Below are 20,360 nucleotides of genomic sequence, written 5' to 3'. Positions count from 1 at the left end.
CCATAGCTTTTCTCACTCCACTCCATCCTCTCTTCAGCACACACGCACACACACAGTAGAACTGCACTCCAGACACCATTACTCCCAGCCACTGTGATTAATTACTTTTAACAAAGCAAACAGAGTCTTGCTTGTCCGGATCAATCTTTTCCCCATCACCGTGCCAGCCGCTGTCACCAGTAATTGCCAAACCCTGTGTAGGATGAAATGAGGGCTCCTGCTTCCTTTTCCCCCAGACCTGAACTAGCTGTGGCCTCAATTTTCTACGCTTGTGCCCCTGCTCCCATGGCTCCTCAGTCCTCTCCCTCTCCAGCCCTCCTCAGACCCTCCACTCTGACTGCCACTCTCCCTGGTCAAACAGCCAGCCAAGTCACTAGGGGCTCTGCCTCTGTAGGACCAGAGCTGGCCAGACATCATCTCATCAGCTCCAGACTGTTCTCAAGTAATCCAGTCTTCTTTAGAGTAACACACACGTGCACACACACACACACACACACACACACACACACAAACACACAAACACACACACAGCTCGGTGAATCATAGCGTGGGTGCCAACAATCAATGGGGCTCGCAGGCTCCAGCTGGCTGTAGTAGTGGAATGTATTCATTTACCCATTTACAAATAGATGAATGATGTTTGATCAGCTTAGCAGAGCAACACAGATTAGTATGCATGGGACTGAGTGGTGTGGTGCATGTTTTGGCTGTGGATAACTTTGATGGTTAGAACTGTTGCCAAAGTTTCAATTAAGATGTTTTGTTATTTCTAATGCTTTAATCTGAAAGCAGGTGTGCAGGCAGGAAAAATGCCTTCTCATCTTATTACTGATCATCAGGCCAACATCGCTCAATAAAGACACAATATCTAGGCCAAGGAAATACATCTGACCTGTTTAACAGTAGCCGAGTTTATGATGAATGATGACGGCCAAAGAACTTGCGGAGGATAATTTGGACGTTAATAAACATTAACACTAGAACCACTAAAGCAGTCATTTTGACTGCTCATGAATTTAATCTGTTTAATACTCTGCCATTTTTTAAGTCATGCCTTTCTCCGTCCTAGACGTTTCCTAAATAAGTCTAAATTACACACTGCAGTTGTTAGAATCTTAATAGCACAAACAGAACTGTAGTTATAGCCAGTTTTATGAGGGCATGTCATTTTTTAAATGGTTTCCCCCCCTTGCCCCTCGTTCTCCCGACAGTAGGGCCTGCTCCGCTCCTTTTCCCAACAGTAGAATGTGTGGTGCCGAGTTGATAATTTACATTTACATTTTAGTCATAATCACCCCGATAATTGCTTCAAAACTGAACCTAAACTGTACCAAAACTAATTTCACCCATAACAACAGATGAAATAAGTGAGGTTAAGTATGATGGGGGAGAATGGGTGAGTTGATGAACAAGGGGAAGCAAACATGCATAGTTATGTAATCACTAATTGTGAATGATGAACAGGGTGGGCCATTCTATTGTATTGATCTGTTCTAATTCTAATCTCATAATGGTGTGTACCCTATATCAGTCCACCAAATCCAAGCAGTCTCATCAGTCTACTCTGGCCTACTTGGAGAACATTGACAGCGTGAGTAATTTACAATAACAAGAAGCCCAAGACCTGAATGAAAACGACTCAGATGGCGGGGAAGAAATGATTCATGACATCTCTGATGATTTTTCTTCTGATTCTGAGCCTCAACCTGAATAACCTACACCTGCATGGCCTAAGCGCAAAAAAGCCAGAACGGCACGCACTGAGCAGATGCCGGCGCCACTACCAAATGAAACGTTGAGACAGGAGAGAGAGGGACAGCACCAGAGACAGCACCGTTTAGATAGAACAAACTGGTGACAATGCTACGGGCCGATTATCAGCACAAAATGTCATCACTGAGAGAGCAGGCCCTAAATCTCAAGCACAAAACAATATTAGCAATGCACTCACCAGCTTTTGTTTATGTGACACGGACATGCTACAGCATTCAGGTACTGTGGCTAAGGCGCACATGGAGCAAGGAGACACTGCCTGGGATCTGTCTGTTGATGAGCTGGAAGCGTTCATTTCAATCCTGTATGTCCGTGGAGCATTCGGTGGAAATAGCGTGTATATGGAGAGCTTCTGGTCAGACATGTATGGAATAAGGGCCTCCCGAGTGGCGCAGCGTTCTAAGGCACTGCATCGCAGTGCTTGAGGGGTCACTACAGACCCGGGTTTGATCCCGGGAGACCCATGAGGCGGCGCACAATTGGCCAAGCGTTGTCTGGGTTAGGGGAGGGTTTGGCCGGCCGGGATGTCCTTGTCCCATCGCGCTCTAGCGACTCCTGTGGCGGGCCGGGCGCATGCACGCTGACACGGTCGCCAGTTGTACGGTGTTTCCTCCGACACATTGGTGCGGCTGGCTTCCGGGTTAAGCAAGCAGTGCGGCTTGGCAGGGTCGTGTTTCGAGGACGCATGGCTCTCGACCTTCGCCTCTCCCGAGTCCGTACGGGAGTTGTAGCGATGGGACAAGACTGTAACTACCAATTGAATATATATATATATACTTTTAAAGACATTACATTAAAATTTTAGTCATTTAGCAGACGCTCTTATCCAGAGCGACTTACAGTTAGTGCATACATTTTTCATACTGACGTATGGAATATTATTCTTTGGAGAAGCCATGTCACAGGATCACTTCAAAAAGATAATCTGTTACCTCCATTTTGATGACAAATAACCAGACAAATTCACTATGGTATCCAATGTATAGATAATTTACTATTTTTGACTGCTGTCATATCAACACATATTCATTATAATGCCATTTTTGCTTTTGTGCTGATTTTCACTATTTATCAAGCACACTTGGCACTTAATTATGTTAATTATGTTTAGGCTACTGATGTTGTCATTATTTGACAGCGCATGTCTTGCTGACCGCGTGTCTTGGTGGTTGGGGTTATTATTTTTGAGGGGTCGTTATAGAAATAAGCTGTTACCGCATTCCAACACATCCACTTTCTGTTTCATATTTGTAACAAAGGCATTCCAAGAATAAAATAGATTGAACACTTTTGTAAAAAGAATTGTACATAAAGCCTACAGTAACATAAACGAATGAAAATGCTATTGTGATAATTGTAATAAAATAAAAATCGTATTCTAATGTTACCTTAGACCTTCATAAACACAACCACATTATTATTTTTGCGATAACATAGGTGAAATGTACTAATTACACTGTTAGAATGTTGCAGACAAAATGACTGCTCATTAGCTTGAATGGGGGTCCCTCGAGGCCCAGCGGTTTTAGTGTTAATGAGGTAAGGATGTATAGGTGTGTTATCAGTGCTATTGCTGTTGTGACACTCTGGCTCCGGGACGTTTGTATTTGAGCCAGGGTGTATTTTGTTTTGTTGGGTTTTGGTTTGGTTATGTTGGGTATTTGGGTGTATTTCTATGTTTGCATTTCTGTGGGGTTCATTTCTAGGTTTGGTCAATGACTCCCAATCGGAGGTAACGAGTGTCAGCTGTCGGCTCGTTATCTCTGATTGGGAGCCATATTTATCTGTATGTTTTCCTTTGGGTGTTGTGGGTTTTTGTTCCGTTTCGGTCGGTGTACCGTGGACTTCATGAGTCGTCTTTTGTTTGTAGTTCGTAACTTTAATTAATAAAGTCATGTTTCTTGCACACGCTGCGCCTTGGTCTCCTTCGCTCTTAGACGACCGTGACAGAAAAACCCACCATCATAGGACCAAGCAGCGTGTCAAGCGGCAACAGGACCCTGCTCCTAAGGATTCATGGACATGGGGGGAGATACTGGCTGGAAAGGGTCCTTGGGCACAACCGGGAGAATATCGCCGCCCTCGTGAAGAGCTGGAGGCAGCTAAAGCCGAGAGGAGGCGGTATGAGGAGGCAGCACGGAGTCAAGGCTGGAAGCCCGTGGGTACTACCCAAAAATTTCTTGGGGGGGGGGGCTTAAAGGGAGTGTGGCGAAGTCAGGTAGGAGACCTGCGCCTACTCCCTGGACTTACCGTGGAGAGCGAGAGTACGGGCAGACACCGTGTTACGCAGTAGAGCGCATGGTGTCTCCTGTACGCAGGCATAGCCCGGTTCGGTACATTCCAGCTCCACGTATCGGCCGGGTTAGAGTGAGCGTTGAGCCAGATGTCATGAAGCCGGCCCAACGCATCCGGCTACCAGTGCGTCTTCTCGGGCCGGCGTACATGGCACCAGCCTTACGCATGGTGTTCCCGGTTCGCCCACATAGGCCGGTGCGGGTTATTCCACCTCCCCGTACTGGTCGGGCGACGGGGAGCATCAACCCGGGTAAGGTTGGGCAGGCTCAGTGCTCAAGGGGGCCAGTAAGCCTGCACGGTCCGGTATTTCCGGCGCCACCTCCCCGCTCCAGCCCAGTACCACCAGTGCCTACACCACGCACCAAGCCTCCTGTGTGTTCCCCGAGTCCTGTGCGTCCTGTTGCTGCTCTCCGCACTAGGCCTTATGTGCGTCCCCAGGGTCCAGCATGCCCTGTTCCTTCTCCCCGCACTAGGCTTTATGTGCGTTCCCAGGGTCCAGCATGCCCTGTTGCTTCTCCCCGCACTAGCCCTGAGATGCGTGTCCTCAGCCCGGTACCTCCAGTTCCGGCACCACGCACCAGGCCTACGGTGCGCCTCAGACGGCCAGAGTCTGCCGTCTGCCCAACGGGGCCTGAACTGCCCGTCTGCCCAAAGGCGCTTGAACTGGCCGTCTGGACTGAGCCTGCAAAGCCGCCCGTCTGCCATGAGCCTTCAGAGCCGTCCGCCAGACCGGAGCCGCTAGAGCCTTCCGCCAGACAGGATCAGCCAGAGCCTTCCGCCAGACAGGATCAGTCAGAGCCTTCCGCCAGCCATGAGCAGCCAGATCCGTCAGCCGGCCATGAGCAGCCAGATCCGTCAGCCAGCCATGAGCAGCCAGATCCTTCAGCCAGCCATGAGCAGCCAGATCCGTCGGCCAGCCATGAGCAGCCAGATCCGTCGGCCAGCCATGAGCAGCCAGATCCGTCAGCCAGCCATGAGCAGCCAGATCCGTCAGCCAGCCATGAGCAGCCAGATCCTTCAGCCAGCCATGAGCCGTCCAGCCAGGATCCGCCAGAGCCGTCCAGCCAGGACCCGCCAGAGCCAGCCAGCCAGGATCCGCCATTGAGTCCGGTGCTGTCCCTTAGCCCGGTGCTGCCCCTTATCCTGGTGCTGCCCCTTATCCTGGTGCTGCCCCTTAGTCCGGTACTGCCCCTTAGTCCGGTGCTGCCCCTTAGTCCGGTGCTGCCCTTTAGTCCGGTGCCGCCCCTTAATCCAGTGGGGTTTAGTTGGGGGGTGGTCATGTGGAGGAGGCTACGGAAGCGGATAGTGACTAAGGTGGGGTGGGGACCACGACCAGGGCCAGAACCGCCACCGTGGACAGACGCCCACCCAGACCCTCCCCTAGACTGTATGCTGGTGCGCCCGGAGTTCGCACCTTTAGGGGGGGGTACTGTGACACTCTGGCTCCGGGACGTTTGTATTTGAGCCAGGGTGTATTTTGTTTTGTTGGGTTTTGGTTTGGTTATGTTGGGTATTTGGGTGTATTTCTATGTTTGCATTTCTGTGGGGTTCATTTCTAGGTTTGGTCAATGACTCCCAATCGGAGGTAACGAGTGTCAGCTGTCGGCTCGTTATCTCTGATTGGGAGCCATATTTATCTGTATGTTTTCCTTTGGGTGTTGTGGGTTTTTGTTCCGTTTCGGTCGGTGTACCGTGGACTTCATGAGTCGTCTTTTGTTTGTAGTTCGTAACTTTAATTAATAAAGTCATGTTTCTTGCACACGCTGCGCCTTGGTCTCCTTCGCTCTTAGACGACCGTGACAGCTGTTTATCATTGATATTTAATGGTGTTGGATAGCGGTTAAACTGTACAGTAAGTAGGCTGGTGTCTATTATGCCTGGTTGTGCCTGATTGTTCCTGTGTAGCAGCAGTACAGTGTATGGATGCACTGTATGTCTACTAATGTTCCTGCTCTATCCATGTGGGAGAAGAAGGTAGCAGTCTGTAGGCCGGGGAAGCAGCCCAGTCTGATAATCACTATCCTCATTAATAATAAACCATTCACACTGGTCCACCCATAATCTTCATTTTCCTGCTTGTGATATATTCCCCTGGTCTGTCAGTCGGTCCTGGGCCAGTCATGTGCTGGAGCATGTAATATATATGATAAGTAGTGGAGCCAGTCTGCTTGGAACTCGTCACACAATTAAATTGGTGCGGTATGGAGTTCATATTGCAGCGTGACCGATGGGGAATTAGCCAGTCTATATATAAACCCAGCCGCATGTGTTGGGAATTAAAGTGCATTTATCTGGTAATCGCCGGGGAGATCTCCGCATGCACAACCATGCTACAGCGGCCATGCAGCCACCGCAACCAACTACAGATCCAGCTAGAGCACACTGCTTCTCTGCTCTGGGAGAGACGTGAAGGAGAATCAGGTCACACTCTATAGCCTTCTGATACAACAGTTGTGGGGGTGTAAAGGGGAAGTCATCCACTAGCTAGAGCCTCCTCTCTCTTTTAGTCTTGACCTTTATCTCTCTCACCCTGTAACTCTGTCTTTCCATCTCCCCCCATCTCCCTCTTCTCCTCTCCTCTTTTAACCTCCACATGTACCTCTAACCTCGTGTCTCCCATGTTCTGCCCTCTCCTTTCCCCAGCTTCCCCAGTCTATCCAGCCTCTTTACGTCTTATGTGTGATTTGGCCTGCCTTTTACTCAATCATGTATGATTCCTCGCTAGCAGAATCAAAAGCAGCCGGGCTCCACCATGCTTTTCATTAGAGCACTCCAGTAGGGAAGGCTGTAAATGAAGTGTTGTGGGTGAGTCTGCTCTGGAGAAGAAGCCACACTGCGAGGCAGGCAGGGAACCACTGCTGCTGACTCCCCTGTGTAATGCAGAAACTCCCCATAAGGCTGGCAGCGCCAACCTCAGAACACTCTAATGATCCCAGCCCAAGTTATGGCCAGTCAGGGAACTCTGCCCACTGTGTTAAACAGTGTGAGAGAGGTAATGACTTGTTGGACTTTATATATCTTTGGGATCCAGTCCAAGTCCAGTGTGATGACCAAACACAAATATCATCCCAGACTCAGCAACATTTAATGCATGGAAAATTGAGTTGTATTATAGTTAGTCACTAGTTAGACTAGAATGGTCAATGTCTCACAGCTTGTAAATTCAGTCTGAACAGCCATTCTATTGTGCAACTGCAGTAGATGTTCAACTGATTCCATATCAGTTTGCTTCTATAATGTGACTTAGGGAGGAGACGTGAGTTAAACCTGTGAAGCGGCATCTATAAGCTGATAGGATGGGAGAGGTGTTATGTTCTCTCCAGGTGTTAAGAGAGGGTCACTAATACCCATCCTAATGTGGCTATTTTTCAGCCATGCTTCAGTTGACTGTCAATGTCAATTAAGGCACTCCATATGAAGATGGAGGATATGGCGCCTGGAGAGGAAAGCAGCACCAGGGCCAGACTAGGGACTAGAGACTCTCAGCTCCACAACTAGGATTTACCAATACATGAGGAGCACACATGACATAGTGGCTCATTATATCTGCACAGTATCATTACATTTATTATTATAATTGTGTTTTTTGTAACTTTTTATTTAATCAAGGAGAGACTCATGAGACCAGGGTCTCATTTTCAATGGTTCCCTGAGGACAACAAATTCAACACGAACATTCCCCCCAAAATATAAATAATGAATAAATTACATGTTACATAGAAAATAAAAATACAATTTCAACACCATGATACATTTTTACATTTAATTGTATTTATTTATTTACAGTTATCAGTTCTGCACTGGTGGTTTTTGCACAGTTTTTCCAAGAGCACACTGATTTGGCCTCCTTCAACAGTTCAGAAGAGCACTTCTGCTGCTGCCTATGCTTCTATGCTCTTTTTAATGTTCACCATCTGGGCTTGATTGATTAAAGCTCCTTTAAGTAATTAATGCAATGCATGCTTTAATTGAGAGTAGGCCCCTGTGGGTATGTGTATATGCTCAGGCAGCAGAGGCATGAGAGAGAGCAGAGCCAAGGATGTGTTTTAGAGCACCAGAAAAATCCTGATTAGCACCCTGACCCTCTCAGTCTCTCAGCCTCATGGCTCTACACTCTTAGAAACAAAGGTGCTATCTAGAACTTTAAAGGGTTCTTTGGCTGTCCCCATAGGAGAACCCTTTGAAGAACCCTTTTTGGTTCCAGGTAGAACCCTTTTGGGGTCCACGTAGAACCCTTTCCACAGAGGGTTCTACATGGAACTCAAAAGGGTTCCATCTGACCCCAAAATAGTTCTACCTGGAACCAAAAAGGGTTCTCCTAGGGGGACAGCCGAAGAACCCTTTTGGAACCCTTTTTTCAAAGAGTGTATACTCTTGAGATGCTGGCATACGGTATGCCATCACGCTACTACACTTTTTCAGGTATGATGTTTGTGTAGTAGTTTGAGGAAATGCTATGGTAGTGTGTGACATGGTTTTATAGCATTGCAACGCCGACACTGATGGGTTATTTCCAGTAAATATGTTTTTACTAATATCTTCCATCTGTCTTATTGCTGTGCCTCTAGTAACAATAGAACTCTGTTATTGTGGTTGACTTGTATGGGACGTTTGGGACGTTCTTGTCCTCTATTACACACCATAGGATCCATTATAGGACACACCATAGGATCCACTATAGGACACACACTATAGGACACACAGTATAGGACACACACCATAGGACACACACTATAGGACACACACTATAGGACACACACCATAGGACACACACTATAGGACACACACCATAGGACACACCATCGGACCCAGGACACACCATAGGACCCACCATAGGACCCACCATAGGGTGACAGCATGTCACTGCAGGACCACGCTGCTCGGCATCATTTTGCTGTCTCATCTGCTTGTGATAAACGAGCGATATCAGTTTTTCCCTTCTTTTTCACTTTCGCTGTTATGTTGAATGCACACACTGTGACACTTCCTCAATCACAATGGTTGACCTTCTCTATTGAAAAAGCTCTGTGTCTTTTGATAATTGTTTTTAGAAAGTGTTGAAGCCGGTCAGATAATGTGAGACATGGTGAATACAGAGTGCTCAGCATTGATTCCACCTACCTGACGCTGACCTTTTACGATCCTACGCCTCGCAACGGTTTGATGGGAGCCTCAGTCTAATCGATGGCCCACTGCCATGTGAGAGTATCTAGTCTACTACCATGGCTCTCTCTATTCCTGATGTGTCTAGTGTCTAGTCTGCCCTGGCTTCTACCTGGAAGCTACTGCAGCGTTTCCACTATGAGACACACTGCTGAAGGAGCCTGAATAATTAAAACATTTACCCTTTAATAGCCATTACTGAAAAGACTGATCAGTTTAATTTGCTCTCAATAAACCCATCTCATCTAATGGGCTAATTAAGGGCTTTGGATGAAACAGCAATCACAGGAGTCTACAGCTCCCTGAGGGACGAATCCATCAATGCAACATACATATTTTATTGTGTCAACCTACGTGCAGATTGTATGGCGCCTTGCGTTACTGTTTAACATGCATCATTGATGTTGCTCACGGAGCCAGTCAGCCAGTACAGAACATGAAATCACAGCAGCCTTGAACCGTAGCGCACCTCAAGGTCTCTTCCCTTTCTCTATTCATTACTGGAAACAAAGACCACAGAGAAGCATTATTAACTCATACACAGCATTAGTAGTACATCCTAGCCTTGACTCCTTTGGTTGTGTCTTCTCTCTCTCACTCTCTTTGAGCGTGAATGCATTTGCTTGACTGTGTTGCTTTACTGAGTGAACACACATTTGATCAATGAAGGTCAGCGTGTGTGCTGATCCTGTGTTGTGTCTTATTAGATTGGAGAGCTGGTAATGGACATGCAGCTGTGTCATGGCTGTGGCCCTGTGACCCTCTGGGCTGGTGGTCCCTGTCCGCCCCGGGCCAGGCCCAGAGGTGTAATCTCTCCCCACTCAGACAACTGATGGCTCACATCTGACCTCCCTTGTCCTGGGGGAAAGACTGGCTTCAACCGGAGGTGAGGCAGAGAGAGAGGAGGACGGAGTGTTCTCAAACCGTGTGTAAATGTGTGTACGCATACACACCCTCTGAGCTTTAGCAATATTTTGAATTAAGCGAAGGTACTGTGGTGCCTGTGGCTGTCAGCTTGTCAGACTGGGGGAGCCCAAAGCAGCAATCATTCCATTTGCCTTCTCCACTGTTCTCCCAGCTAATTTGTCATGGGCGACAGTTATCCCTGGATATTTAATTAAGCATTTGACATATTGTGTATCCTGTGGCAGAGATCTGCTGTGGCAGAGATCTGAAGGGGATGGCAGCGGCCCTGTCTGAAGCCCTGGTCGACATTTCTGGGTCACATTGGAAACCAGGCAACGGTAACTATCAGTGTAAAGAGCCAAGATACAGGGGGAAGAAAGGCAGCAATCTCTTTGATCAGACCTGAACCGTTAGTGCTAATCTGTGTTGCACCATCTCAGCTGGTGTCAGGGCTGTTCAGCTGGAGGGGCACCAATTTAATGTTTGATGGGAACAGGTGTGTGGGATGTGTGTGCTGCTAGCATTGTCATGGGAGTTAGTTGTTTGTGTATGTTTGTGTGTGTGTGTGTGCGTGTGTGTGTGTGTGTGTGTGCATGCGTGCATGTGTGGGTTTGCAGTGAAGCCTGCTGTCACTGTTTGATGGTCTGATTTGGGTTCCATTATAGTGCTGGCAGGGGTTGTGTTCAGAGACACCACACTGACACCAACTGCCCTGTGGGCTATCACAAACCATCTTCACCAGCCTCCCTCTAACCACACACACACAGCAACAACACAGCACCGACATAGTGGAGGGTGTGGCGCTGTCTGTTTAAACTGAGCTTATGTTGCCCTTTTATTGATTTCCTCATTTGAAAGCATCTCTATTATGGCTGATATCTCCAATCTCTGCCCAGTGAGCCTCACAATACTTCTACTCATTGGACCGCAGCTGGAGCTGAGAGTTAAAAGACAGACTGACTCCTCTTTTGTTGGACACATTCACTGCTTGTTTAAACACATTTGGGCTAGCGATTAACAGCGTTGGGTCAGTAACCGAAAGGTTGCTGGTTCAAATCCCTGAGCCAACTAGTTGAAAAAGCTGTTGATGTACCCTTGAGCAAGGCACTTCACCCTAATTGCTCTGGATAAGCGCATCTGCTAAATGACTAAAATGTAATTTCTGGGTAGCTTTTGAAGGGAATTTGTTTTCTTTTGGAGTGATAGCATAGATCAGGCTCCAGAATTAGAATGAGAGTGTGATATAAAAAGGACTATTGATAATGCCATGTGTCTGTACACAGTGCTGGGCTCATGATGCCCTCCAATACCACACTTGTAATTATCTGACTAGCTTCTCCCATACTGACCTCCCTGCAGTGCAATACAACCCTACACTATTACTTCCTAAAAGCCCTGCCTTTGTGTGTGTGTGAGAGGGAGAGGGAGGGAGGGAGGGAGGGAGGGAGGGAGAGGGAGGGAGAGGGAGGGAGAGAGAGGAGAGAGAGAGAGAGAGAGAGAGAGAGAGAGAGAGAGAGAGAGAGAGAGAGAGAGAGAGAGAGAGAGAGAGAGAGAGAGAGAGAGAGAGAGAACTGAGATAAGGAATGAGTTTAATATGGAGTGTGGTGTATTTCTGTGCTGTGTGTCTGGGTGTGCATTTGTCTGTGAGAACGCATGTTGGTGTGTATAGATAGGGCTGAACCGATAAGAATTAAGCTGAACATTGTCTACTTTTGAAGGTGAAATGAAATAAGCAACCTGTGTGCTACTATGAGTAAGCCTGTTGATGGAAAGATGTGTTGAGGCCAGAGAGGATGTTGAGTGTTTGTGAATGGCTGTATGTCAAGAATGTAGTGATGACACAACATGAATGTGTGCATCTATCTACTGAAGTAGTACTGGTAGTACAGCTTACATTTTGAGAGAGACTACTGTGAGATGTTGAATAAGATTAGCTAGCGCAGAAACACACTGGTAAATGAATAGGGGCTCAGTGAACCCCTGGGGGGCTGGTCAAAGGGCCAGACTGACTGGGGAGGGGGCCAGGACAGATGCCCAGGGTATAGGGACCCAAATCTGCTAATAAAGAGGGCTTTAACAGTTGGTCCCTCACTCACACACACACACACAAACACACACATCCTGTTATCCTGTAAACGTCCTGTAAAACCACACCAACTAGGTTCCCTAGTGTGTGTGTGTGTGTGTGTGTGTGTGTGTGTGTGTGTGTGTGTGTGTGTGTGTGTGTGTGTGTGTGTGTGTGTGTGTGTGTATGTGTGACTGTGAACACGATCTACCAGTATGTATTTATATTTTCTTTGCATCATCGTTGCACCTCTCTTCCTCTTAAGCATAACAATATGAATATTTAAAAGTTCTTCAAACAAGCAGTCATGAAATATTAAGATGTTCAAGAAAAGCTTTTATCACAGCTCCGCTCTCTTCTCATTCTGTCTCTCTAGCCTCACATTCTCATTAATATTTTTAAATCTCACTCTCTCTCACACACACACGCACACACACATCAGACACACGCACAGAAACCACCCTAGGGTAAGAACAACAAACCTTCCTAGTCGATACACACATTGTAGCTGAAAACAGAGGAGGCAGGAAGTAAGGTTCAATAATGTAGCTGGTTTTATTTTCAGACTAAACAGAGGTTGAGAAACGTTGGTTGTCATGTCTTACAAGATGCCCAGCGTTAGTCAGGTTAGACGCTGTATTGTAGTTAAAGTGTCTTTGGTAACAGTGGTGTTTATCCTCCATTTGGCCTCTCTCTATGGGGAGAAAGCAAGGCTAGGCAGTAAGGTGATTAAACATGCCGCTCTGCCTTTCCTTTGTGACTGTGTAATATGTTTGAAAGGCAGAGTTAATCTGTGGAGCCTCTCTGATGCACCCCTCTCCTTTTCTCTTCAATGCTCTCCTCTCTGAGAGCTGGAGGGTGTGCTAATCGCTTGAGCGGCAGCTCTAAGTAGCTGTTGATGTGTTTTCAGAAAAGATCCCGTTAAGTGTGAATAGAAACGTCTAGTAATGGTAATTGCTCTCTCCCCACTGGGCACACACTGGTTGAATGAACGTTGTTCCCACGTCATTCCCAACGTGGAATAGATGTTGAATTGACGTCTGTGCCCAGTTGTGCTCCTTATTCCACTGGCATAACCGACCTGTTGAGCACCGTTGTGCAGCTTGTGGTTGTGCCTGCTTGTGTGTGTGCCTGTGTGTTGAAGTGAGTGTGTTTCATTGTGTGTGTGCTCAAGTGTGTGTGTGTGTGTTGAAGTGTGTGAGCGTGTGCGTGTGCGTGTGTGTGTGTGTGTGTGTGTGTGTGTGTGTGTGGCCTAGATGGTGCATTTTGACTGCTGAGATTAATGGCAGAGAGAGAATTATTTTAAGACTGCGCAGTGCATCGATTCTGTCATCTTCCACCGTCACTCTTTGATTTATGCATTTATGTGCGTGCTTGTGTTTGCAATATTTTAATGCCCTCTCCAAAGGGTATAGGCTTTTAAATGCTTGCATGTAGGGCAGGAGGGAGGATAAATAAAGGAGATGTCAATTTTAGTTTGAAGCAAAGGGCTTTTTTCATATTTTTTCTCACCTCTCCCTCGTTCTCTCTCTCCGTCACAGCTCTCAGAGGGGAATGGAAGAAGCGTGTAGTAGAGCAGTCATATAGTAAATCCAATCAAAGAGAGAAGTGCTTTTAAATGTCTGTTGTTCCCCGGGGCAGAACGTCTCTGAGCCTGTCTCTCTGCTCCTATGGCAAGCAGCCCAAACTCACTCTCAGCCGCCACCAGACGTAATTAATATCGAGCGGGCGCACTGGCCCTTGCTCCTCTCCTTTAATATCAGTGTTAGAACAAAGGTTAATGCTTTGAATCAAATCTCTGTCCTCATCCGTTTCAATGGAGTTGTGATGCAGCGAGGGGGGAAGAGGGCAGAGAGAGATTGGTAATCAACGGGGGGCTTGGAAGGAAGATAAATTAATTACTGTTCTCCAGAAATGCAATGTCATGTCTCATTTTCCCTAATTCCCTCCCCTTTTGCCCCTCCCTACTGGTGCTAGGGGAGAGGCTAGGGCACACTAATGAAAAGGCCTCTTAGATGCTAATAACAAATTACCCTCCGTGTCACTTTTGGAAGCTTCTGCTACTGCAGTCAGAGTCTCCTCAGTGGGGAGGAGCCCAGACATACTGCAGACTGCAGGTTAGCCTTGTAGAATTACATATAGTACACCTAGCCACATAGAATGATAGGATCTCTGTGGTTAGCCTGGACTCCCTGTCAGACTGCAGGTTAGCCTGGACTCCCTGTCCTAGTCAGACCCTTAGACAGTCCCAGCAGAGGGGCTCTGGAGAGAGAGTGGAGGGAGAGGAAGCTGGTATCCTGGATGTTGGGTTTAATGCACTGCACTGTATATTGGCCATCCAAAATGCCTGGATGTGGATTATGTTGGAAGATGGTTGGGTTGTATTGTGTAGTGTTGTATTACTGAGATCTGTATTATGGCCTAGTTTTGGCTGTTTAGAGGGGAACACTGTAGTGTAACTTTTTGCATTGTTTATATCATCCCAAATCTGGCTGGATTTAGTGGTTTGGCTGGAGTAAGCTGTAAACTGGGCTGGTTCCATATCTCCCTGAGGCTGCATAGCTGCTGATCCAGGGCTAGAGCTGAGAAGGGCTGGGTTCTGTTCTGTACTGCTATTTGTCTCAGATCAGAGAGACAGACAGGCCAGGAAACAGCTATGTCTCTACAGGCTACACATAGACAGGGGAAATGCTGCTGTCATCAGAATGGTGGGGTTTTGGGTCATGGACTGCTTTGGTCACATGGTCTGTGCCTCTCACTGATGTTAAGTAAATCACACTTCAACCACCATGTGACTGGCTGTCTGTGAGCAGTGGGAACAGACTGGTGGAAGAGGAGGAAGTCAAACAGTTTTTTCTACTTCAGGGTCCACACTATTGAAAGGCCCAGATGTAGAGAAATAGGCCATGGCAGATTCAGGGTGGTAGTTTGTGTCATTATAGCAATGCTGTGAAAAATAGCATGGAGTGTCTGGAGTATTTATGTATCCTTTTATGATGCTACAAAGTAACTCCATTATGTAGGCTAGCTCTCTCTCCCGCTCTAAACTCTTTCAACAGAATCTAAGAGAAATCCCCATACTCCACACTTGTGTGCTAACGATTCCCACTGCAAACAAAAAATACACAATTTGTGTGACTAGAAAAGAATGCCATGCTCTTGAGAAATGCATCCGATGAGTGTGTATCATGTGCATTTATGTAAAACGTATTCACCAATTAACAAGAACAGGAAACACAATGATCCCTCTATTATGGGAATACAAAGGCGAGTGAAGCCATGTACTCTGAAAACAGCTTATGTGGAAAAGATGCAAATGGCGTGAAATTAGTGTCTGGTAATGTGTTTGTGTACAACCCCATGCTGTAGGGCTAGACTACAGTACTGACGTCTCTCTCGCTCTCTCTCTCACTCTCTCTCTCTCTCTCTCTCTCTACAGGCATACTTCCGACAGGGTGTTGCCCTTCAGTACCTTGGTCGCCATGCCGACGCACTGGCCGCCTTTGCCTCGGGGCTGGCCCAAGACCCCAAGAGCCTGCAGCTACTGGTGGGCATGGTGGAGGCTGCCATGAAGTCCCCACTACGAGGTAACGTGTCTGTCATACTATATCTCTATGTTCTCCTCTCTGCCTTTCTAACTGTCGCTAATCTTCATCCTTCTGTCAGTCGATAAATGTGTCAGTGTGACTCTAGCAGTCTGTCAGTGACTACTGCACATCTTTATATCCATCTGTATTTGCTTGGCAGACTGTCTCCTTGTCTGTCCATCTCAGTGTATGTGTGAAGGAGTCCCCCTGACTGACAGGACTGTTTCACATACTCTTAACTACCTGATAAATGTATTGCCAGTCAAGCTGATCAGAAAGATACTTCTTTATCATAATAATAAACTTCCAACAATACAGCCCTAGTCTGTGGCTGCCCCTGTTGATGCCTATTTTCCAAAGCCAAAGTGGACATATAAGTAGCTTAGTATCCAGGCCAGGGCTTTCAGTAAATTGTGACCTCCCTGCTCCATGATGTGTGTGATATATCAGGCCTGGCCCTTTGAGGCACCCTGTTGGGGCCAAATGCATGGGGTCTCCCTCCAAACAAAACTGGAATCCATTTCACTAGTGCAACTGACCGCTGCAGAGGATTTAATAAGCTGCTATCCCAACTCCAACAGAGACTCTGAGTCATCATGTGCTCTCTCTTTGTCATCACCAAAACCACCAAACTCCTCAGATACTATACACATGAATAAATACAAGCCTGTTGTAACAGTTCAATGTTTTACTGGCCTGCACAGGGAGATCAGTGGATCCACATGGCTTTGTTCTGTAATGTTCTGTTCAGAGAGGAGTCATTGTGATTTAGGCTGCTTGGAGCGCCTCTCTCAATCCCTGTTAGCAAAAGGCTGTATCTGAATTCATGGAAAAAACACAAGCAAAGAGCCCATCTGAGGTACATTGATTACATTAGCCTTGTCACTGGAAGCGTAACAGTAAAAGGGCTTGGGAGTGGGCCCAGCATCAAACACCAAACACTGTCGACCTGGCTGGGCCTCTCTCTCAGTAGGAGAGGAGAAACTCTTGGCCCAGGTTTTTTAATCTCTTAATTGTTTACCACGTTTCCCATGGTGCCAGGGAGTGAAGCAGCTAGCGACGGAGGGAGGGAGCCAGTCCAAGGTGTGTTGGAGGGGGGGCTAGGTCGGGGGATTAAGAGCAATGATCCTCTCAGATGGGCTCCTGGCACAGGGGGAAGATAATCAGCGTTACGCCAGCAAACAGGGAGGATAATCAGTGTTACGCAGCCAAAGCCCTGTGATAAGGGAAAGGTATGAGAGCGTTGCTTTCTCTCGCTGAAGTCAAAGATGGCTGTATTCCTGCCAGCCTCTCTTATCGGCTGTGTAACACACCCCTTCCAGGATTACCTGGGGATTACCAAACCCACCCATTTAATTTTCCCCTCGCTTGGAGTTTGGTGTCGCCAGGGTCTTACTAAACTAACTAAACTCTTTCCCTGTTGAATTCAGAGTGTAATAAGGTATAATAAGGAAGATGTTTCTCCATACTGATGATAGACATCATCTAGTAGGAGTCAAGTAGCTACTAGTTGTTTTATGCATCTCCTCACTTAACCTGCCTTAAGAACATCCACACAGACATCTGTTTAGTCTCCAAATTCACTTTAATGTTTTTCCCTACATGTTCGGTTTTTATTCTGTCATTGGGCATAGCAACATAGATAAAGGTGTGCTCATGCAAACAGTGAACAAAGAACACAAATAATTAAAGTAAGAAAACATTCAAGGCCCTTGTCTTCAAGGAGACAAACAGTGTGTATAATTGTCACGATCGTCGGAGGAAGTGGACCAATGCGCAGCGTGATAAGTGAACATACTTATTTATTGAACGAACAAAACAACAAACGATACAAAACGTGAAGTCCTTGGTTACAATACACACCATACGGAACAAGATCCCACAAATGACAATGCCCAAACGGCTGCCTAAGTATGGTTCCCAATCAGAGACAACAAGCAACAGCTGATTCACGTTGCCTCTGATTGAGAACCACCCCGGCCAACATAGAAACACAAGCACTAGAACTTAACCACAGAACACAAACACATAGAAACTACACACCCTGGCTCAACATATAAGAGTCCCAGAGCCAGGGCGTGACAATAATTCCCCTGAAGCGCACTTTATCACCACTATTTGTGTGTACTTTACTTTAGCATTACAGTATTATATTCCCCCCCCACACAACGCATCAGAGAGATTTTCCATGAGTCCGGAGCTGAGCAGCAGATAGTGCTCTCATGTGACTCCTACTGTACTGTCCTCCTTTGTTTTTCTCACAACAAAGCTCTCAAAGGAGGGAAAAGTGCTCTCAGAACCCTCTCCATCTCTGGCTCTCTTCTCTGCTGCCTATTATCATTATGTCAGATTCTAACTCCTCAGATGTCAAGGTTTTGATGCATGTTTTTTTCTACAGTGAATATCATTGAGTGAAATTAAAGGAGGGAAATCAGGCCCAGGCAGTAGCCAGTGTTGAGGGCAGATGGGCTTGGTTCTGTTCTGTTTCTGTTTCTCCCATGATATTGGACCAGCTCTGAAGTTCTCTGAGCGTTGGAGGGGAAACAATGTCACTATAATATTGATACATTTTTCCAATTCATTGTTACCAATAGATCAGACTATTCATATTATGTAATCTTGGAAGGAGTGATGCAGATACAGAAATATACTACAGAAGTAGAATATTGTAGTAGAAAAGTAGTATAGAAGTAGTATATAGTATATAAACTGTTTAGTATAGATTATGGAGATGCAGACACAAACAGAAGTACAGGAGGGTGTCAGCCTCCCTCAGCAGTCAGCTCTCTGCCTCCTCACAGTCACAGACCCATAGAACAGAATAGGTGGCAATGGCTCGTGAAATGGGAAGGTGAACTGAGTCATAGTTGTATTCAAAAAAACAGAATGAATGTACGCTACATGGGTTTGTTATTGTCACCAGTCGCCCAGGGGAAATGGTAAAGGCTGTCAAAGCCTACCCTATAACAGACCCAGCCTGAGACCAAGCCTCCTCTATATGAGGCCAAGCCTTAGAGCAGGAGAAGGAACTATATATGAATGTACTGTATCTGTTTGTGTAGATGTGCATACAGCTAGTACTCATTACATTTTGAATGCTTAGCAGGACAGGAAAATGGTCCATTCACAGACTTATCAAGAGAACATCCCTGGTCATCCCCACTGCCTGTGATCTGGCAGACTCACTTAACACACATGCTTCGTTTGTAAATGATGTCTGAGTGTTGGAGTGTGCGCCTGGCTATCTGTAAAAAACAACAACAATAGGCCTCCAGAGTGGCGCAGCGGTCTAAGGCACTGCATCGCAGTGATAGTGGCGTTACTACAGACCCGGGTTCATTCCCGGGCTATGCCACAACCGGCTGTGGCCGGGAGTCCCATAGGACGGCGCACAATTGGCCCAGTGTCGTCGGGTTAAGGGAGGGTTTGGCTAGGGGGGCTTTACTTGGCTCATCACGCCCTAGTGACTCCTTGTGGCGGGCCAGGTGCCTGCTGGTTGAACGGTGTTTCCTCTGACACATTGGTGTGGCTGGCTTCCGGGTTAAGCTGGCAGGTGTTAAGGAGCAAGGTTAGGCGGGTCATGTTTCGGGGGACGCATGACTCTCCCGAGCCCGTTGGGGAGTTGCAGCGATGAGATGTGATCATAATTGAAATTGGGAGAAAAAAAAGGGGGTAAAATACAAAGAAAAAACTTTTTTTTAAAACAACTACAGAAAATGGTTCCGTCTGGTTTGCTTAATATAAGAAATTTGAAATGATTTATACTTTTACTTTTGATACTTTAGTATATTTGAGCAATTACATGTACTTTTTACTCAAGTAGTATTTTACTGGGTGACTTTTACTTGAGTCATTTTCTATTAAAGTACTGTATCTTTACTTTTACTCAAGTATGACAATTGGGTACTTTTTCCACAACTGTATGTGTGTGTGTTTTATATACACTCAGTGGCCAGTTAATTAGGTACGCTACCCCGTTCACGAAAATGGTTCGCTCCTACAAACAGTGAGACACGTGGCTGTGGCTTGCTATATAAAGCAGGCAAACAGGCATTGAGGCATTCAGTTACTGTTTGATTGAATGGTGCGACAAAGCAAAAACATCCAATCAGCGGCAGTCCATTGATGAGAGGTCGAAGGAGAATGGAAAGAATCGTGCTAGCTGACAGGCGGGCCACAAACAGGCAAATAATGGTGCAGTACAACAGTGGTGTGCAGAACGGCATCTCGGAACGCACAACTCGTCGGTCCTTGTCACGGAGGGGCTATTGCAGCAGACAACCAGACCAGGTTCCACTCCTATCATCTAAAAACAAGAAGAAGCTGCTCCAGTGGGCATGCGATTACCAACACTGGACAATTGAGTAGTGGAAAAACATTGCCTGGTCCGACGAATCACGGTACCTGTTTCGTCATGCTGATGGCAGAGTCAGGATTTGGCGTAATCTAAATCCTGGCCCCTTACCTCATCCTCCTGACGTGTGTGAGACACTGCAGTGCAGTGCTGTCACTGACGTTGCCCTAACTACCTGTTTATGAATCCAGCAGCCATGACACTTTTTACTGGTATC

The 20,360-nt window shown here is 46.6% G+C and overlaps 1 protein-coding gene across 1 annotated transcript in view; it reads left to right on the top strand.

Moving 5' to 3' along the window:
• The window catches only part of LOC311141959 (tetratricopeptide repeat protein 28-like), a 325,737-nt gene that overhangs the window by 220,398 nt on the left and 84,979 nt on the right, over window positions 1-20,360 (top strand). The window contains 1 exon segment of the mRNA XM_084177484.1: window positions 15,642-15,789. Within this exon segment, the coding sequence (XP_084033610.1) occupies window positions 15,642-15,789 (148 nt within the window).

The sequence above is a fragment of the Coregonus lavaretus genome, assembly GCF_964263955.1.
Source record: "Coregonus lavaretus genome assembly, chromosome: 14".
Taxonomy (NCBI): domain Eukaryota; kingdom Metazoa; phylum Chordata; class Actinopteri; order Salmoniformes; family Salmonidae; genus Coregonus; species Coregonus lavaretus.
The sequence above is the reverse complement of the archived record's forward strand: the minus strand, read 5'-3'. Positions and strand labels throughout refer to the sequence as shown.